This window comes from Sinocyclocheilus anshuiensis, unplaced genomic scaffold, assembly GCF_001515605.1.
Source record: "Sinocyclocheilus anshuiensis isolate Anshui unplaced genomic scaffold, SAMN03320099.WGS_v1.1 scaffold205, whole genome shotgun sequence".
Classification (NCBI taxonomy): Eukaryota; Metazoa; Chordata; class Actinopteri; order Cypriniformes; family Cyprinidae; genus Sinocyclocheilus; species Sinocyclocheilus anshuiensis.
Window position 1 is genome coordinate 3162472 of NW_015536497.1, and position 5026 is coordinate 3167497.

At 42.1% G+C, this 5026-nt stretch overlaps 1 protein-coding gene across 1 annotated transcript; it reads right to left on the reverse strand.

The window, feature by feature from the left end:
- Positions 1-2256: 2256 nt before the first annotated feature.
- Positions 2257-3547, reverse strand: LOC107688486 (fish-egg lectin-like). The gene is made up of 4 exons (XM_016486171.1): positions 3337-3547; positions 2967-3178; positions 2604-2731; positions 2257-2481 (listed from the first exon to the last, which is right to left on the reverse strand). The coding sequence occupies exons 1-4, from the start codon at positions 3545-3547 to the stop codon at positions 2337-2339; spliced, it is 696 nt and encodes a 231-aa protein (XP_016341657.1). The 3' UTR covers positions 2257-2336.
- Positions 3548-5026: the final 1479 nt, after the last annotated feature.

Here is a 5026-nt window from a genome sequence, read left to right on the forward strand (position 1 = left end):
AAGCCTGTATCCTTTGGTCCTAAGTTGAGTGTTTACCAGTGAGGGGCACCGTAGAGAAGGTCCCAGCAGCCCACAGCAAGTTAAGCTTCTACAACCTCTACTTCTTTGTTCCGAAGAAGGATGGCTGTCCCAAACCCATCCTCGACCTGAGACGTCTGAACCATGCCTTAATGAAATTGAAATGAAATCAAAATGCTAACATTGAAGCAAATCCTCTCTCAAATTTACCCAGGGGATTGTTTTTTCTTTGTGGATTTGAAAGATGCTTATTTTCATATCCGCATAGCCCCCCATCACAGACTCTGGCTTACCAATATACTGTCCTTCAGTCTCTGGCACCTTGAACATTTACAAAGTATGTGGACGCAGCCCTCTTCCTCCTGCGACAGAGGGGAGTGTGCGTCCTGAATAATCTCAGCGACTGGCTGGTTTTGGACCAATCTCAGGTCTCACCCGTTTTACAAGTTAGCGAGGCACATCCTATTGTTTGCACAGCACAATGTCCGCTTTGTGAGGGCAGTGCACATGCCAGGCACACTGAACCAGTGAGCGAACATGCTGTCCCAGAGTTGAGTGTCTAGAGAAGAATGGAGACTCCACCCTCAGGCGGTTCCGAAGATTTGTAGCATCTTCGAACAAGTGGAAGTCAACCTTTTTGCCTCGGAAGAGAACTCTCACTACCCAGTGTTCATTTCCAGGGAATGGACCCGCTAACCCACGAGTGGCCGAATTTGCATCCTTATGCCTTTTCCCAAGCAGTTCTGCTCCCTCAGCCCATCAGATGGATCAGGGAGGACAGATGCTTGATACTGTTAGTGGCCCCACTCTGGCGGAACCAAGCTTGGCCCCCAGAGGTGGTACAGCTGTTGTCAGCAGCACCCTGGCCAAACCCTCTGAGGAAGGACCTTCTCTCCCAAGTGTAAGGAACGATTTGGCACCCCCAACCCAAGTTGGGGAGCCTTCATCTATGGCCCCTCAATGGGGATCTGGATCTCTCGCAAGGTATTATAAACATCATTGCAGAGGCCAGAGTGCCTTCCACTAGATGGCATTACGCTCTTAGATGGCCTGTTTTTTTCTGACTGGTGTGTAGCCAGAGAAATAGGCCATTTCTCTTGCAATGTTGTGTCGATCCTGACATTTTTACAGGAGTTGCTAAAGGTATATCATCCACGCTAAAGGTATATGTGGTGGCTATCATGGCCTACCATGCCCAATCAGTCAGAAGGGATGACCTAATAGTCAAATTCCCGAGGGGGGGCTACGAGGTTAAAGCCAGCTCACCTCCACACAGTCCCAACCTCGACACTGTCCACGGTCCTCAGAGGCCCTCTGTCCGAGCCATTTCGGATGGCTAAACTGAGGACCCTTTCACTCAAGAGAACACTCCTATTGGCTTTGGCATCGGTCAAGCAAGTGGGAGACTTGCAAGTGCTCTTAGTGAACGCTTCCTGCCTTCAGTTTGAGCCCAAAGAATGTAAGGCCATCCTCAAGCCAAGGCATGGCTATGTACCTAAGGTGCTTTCCACTCCGTTCAAGGCACAGATGATAACTCTCTCTGCTCTCCCTGCTGAGCACTCTAGTCAATTTTGGCAATCAGAGTAGCTCTTTGTGTGCTTTGGGGCAGCACTAAATGGCATTCTGCACCGACTTACATAAGCAAATGGCTCTGACCGTTTTTGTGCAGGTGTACAAACGAGACTCAATCAGAATTTCGGAGAAACTGTGTTTCCCCATAACGTTGCAAACTAACACAATGCTTGTTCCTGTTATGTCAGGGAACCAAGGTTACTTTAGTAACCGAGATGTTATTGAAGTTAGATCATAACTAACTAACATGTCAGACAAATGTAGTATTAACTGCTTTTGGATATCATACAAAGTGGATATCTTTTGATGGGATCTGCTAAAGTGATTGAAGCTAACATTCCTCATGTGTCAGCCGGATCCAACACAGCATTATGTATTAACATCTCTAAAAATGCAGGCTTTACACTAGATTTATAGATTCACACACTTGTATCAAAATTGTAATTTGACGTTATAAATAAATCTAGAACAATTTGAATAAAATTACATATATTTTTTAATTTTGTAAATTTCCATGGTTGTGCTGCTTATCACCTGCAACTGCTCCACAGTTTGAGAACCACTGAATGAAATGATAGACAAAAGAAACACAACAGTGATGTGGGATGCTTTCATAGTGCTTTATTGGTGCAACAGCAAGAAAAAGAGAATCAAGTATAATCAAGCTTTGAGTTTTCTGTTAATAATGACTGATTACTTTGAGGTTTCTGTTAATGATTGAGCTCCTCTGTTGCTGCAGTGACAGATTATAAAGTACATGTACGGATGGAGCCGTCAACACACACGACCCACAGCACTCCCAGGTCAAAGCTCACATGCTGGTGGCCATTGGGACAGGCAATTATTTGGATCCACTTTACGCCAGCAGGGTTGGAGCGAGTGATGCCAGCTCTGCAATAAACAAAAATGAAGGTTTCTTGAATGCAGAATTTGATTTACATTAAAAAAATGTGCATGACAAGTCATTTTATTGATACAACTTTGTAATAGACTATTATGCCTGTTCAGCTTACGTTTGGTATAAGTTCCCTTGATAGTTGATACCAAACACACTGCCATCAGTTGCTACTTCAATCATGGACAGAGATCCAGAAATAGTCTCAAATTCGCCAGACCCAGAACAGACATTATTAGACACATTCTGCACATGACAAAAAGAGACACAAACCACTCAGTCATAGTAAGGTCACATCAAAAACATTTAATTCTTCGGTTTCTTTATTCAGTTTTGACAGAAAATCAAATGCATGCATGATATCTAATTTATTGTTGTACTTTTAAAAATCTGGTGTACTTGAACTTGTTTTCAAACTTTAACATTATTTAACATTGTTATTTAACATTAATATGTTAAGTATTTAACATTGTGACATTACCCTTATGATGAAGATATAGTCATAACTGCTCACTCCCCAACAGCTGTACGGGCCACAGCTGTAATACTTCAGCTTTCCATTAATTTGAACCCAAGGAGTGGTGCTGGATGGCCATTTGTTGTTAGCATCCATATTTAAACAGAATATGTCATCATGCATATTGACACCTGCAATGATCTGATCACCTCCAGCATCCACCTGTTTGAGAAGCCCTAACAACACAATCAACAGGTTCGATGAAAGATTAATAGGGACCATAAACAGCAAGATTATGTCTTTGGGACTGTGACTCAACTATTTTAAAATGAAAACGTAAATTGACTGGTTAAACTTGTCTTTTGTCTTAATTTTGCTCTCTGTAACTCTTCATCTGGAAACTGAATGAAGGAACCACTCTGAAACTTGAAGATGTTGTTTGCTGAATCCACCCCTAGCTGACCAGCAGGACCAACACTGAAGTGATTTAGAGACATATTGATCTTTGTGAAGATGTTATCCTCCAGGATGAACACTTCATTAAGATTGTTCACTCCAACCACTGAGCCAGACCCAGCATCTATCTGCTTCAGGTTACCGCTCATCATGGCACAGTCTAGAGCTGGGCATCAAAGGGCATCAAAGCTTCTTTATTCCTGGAAACAGAGTAATTGTTCCAATAGCTAAGCCTGGGAAAGACTATTACTATAAACTAATTGCACTAACTAACATCAAACTTATGTAAAATAATGGAAAGAACGGTTACAGCTAGACTAAATTACATTACAGAAATTAGAAGTTGTTTATGCTCACATCAAAATAGTTTTAGAAAAGGTTGCAATACAATTGATTCTAACATATACTTAGAATCAGAAATCAGAAAAGTATTTATGAATACAGAAGTGTTAGCAGCATGAAAAAAATCATACAATATTTTGTAGAAGGAACGTCTTTTTTGGCTAAATTGAATAAAATGGTTGTTAAAGGAAGGTTATGTAATTGACCCTTCGCAAAGACCCGCCCCCCTTCATTACTGTTGCTATGTCCGACAAGCCATGGTGCTCTCACGCCACACATCATGTTCTCAAATACACCGCGGAGCAAAGAGGACACTGACAACACGTCTACAGAGCAGGTTACTTTAGGTATGGAACAAAGTCTCAGCTTTCAAATTTTTCCATTTTTTAAGAAATTCTAACAATAAATACCGTTTTGTGGCTCTTTAATGTGTCGTCACAGATTGCGGCACGTGAACCGATTATCTCTTCCTCTTTAGAGCATGAAATAACATGAAAGAAACATCAGAAGGTAGTTGTTTCAACCCGGAAAGACGTCAATATACACCATTTTTCAAGTTTAAGTCCACTGATGTTAATCTACTCTCCTGTCTGGTTTGTTAATCAGATTATGCGTTACGACTGGTCAGATCACCTGTCAATCCAACTCCCTGCGAAGGGTCAGTTGGATAATGGATTTCCTATTTAATCGAACAATACAGGTCAAGCTCAGATCATGCTATTCAAATATATACAGTATCTCACAGGAGTACACCCCTCACATTTTTGTAAATAATTTTATTATATCTTTTCATGTGACAACACTGAAGAAATGACACTTTGCTACAATGTAAAGTAGTGAGTGTACAGCTTGTATAACAGTGTAAATTTGCTGTCCCCTCAAAATAACTCAACACACAGCCATTAATGTCTAAACCGCTGGCCACAAAAGTGAGTACACCCCTAAGTGAAAATGTCCAAATTGGGCCCAAAGTGTCAATATTTTGTGTGGCCACCATTATTTTCCAGCACTGCCTTAACCCTCTTGGGCATGGAGTTCACCAGAGCTTCACAGGTTGCCACTGGAGTCCTCTTCCACTCCTCCATGATGACATCACGCAGCTGGTGGATGTTAGAGACCTTGCCCCACAGATGCAATAGGGTTTAGGAGACATGCTTGGCCAATCCATCACCTTTACCCTCAGCTTCTTTAGCAAGGCAGTGGTCGTCTTGGAGGTGTGTTTGGGGTCGTTATCAAGTTGGAGTACTGCCCTGCAGCCCAGTCTCCGAAGGGAGGGGATCATGCTC

Coding starts and splice junctions, on each gene's coding strand:
- LOC107688486 (XM_016486171.1), bottom strand. CDS start 3,547: ATGAGCGGTAACCTGAAGCAGATAGATGCTGGGTCTGGCTCAGTGGTT. Junction 3,179..3,336: donor TTCCTTCATTCAGTTTCCAG/ATGAAGAGTTAC, acceptor TTGTGTTGTTAG/GGCTTCTCAAACAGGTGGAT. Junction 2,482..2,603: donor CAAGGGAACTTATACCAAAC/GTAAGCTGAACA, acceptor TGTTTATTGCAG/AGCTGGCATCACTCGCTCCA.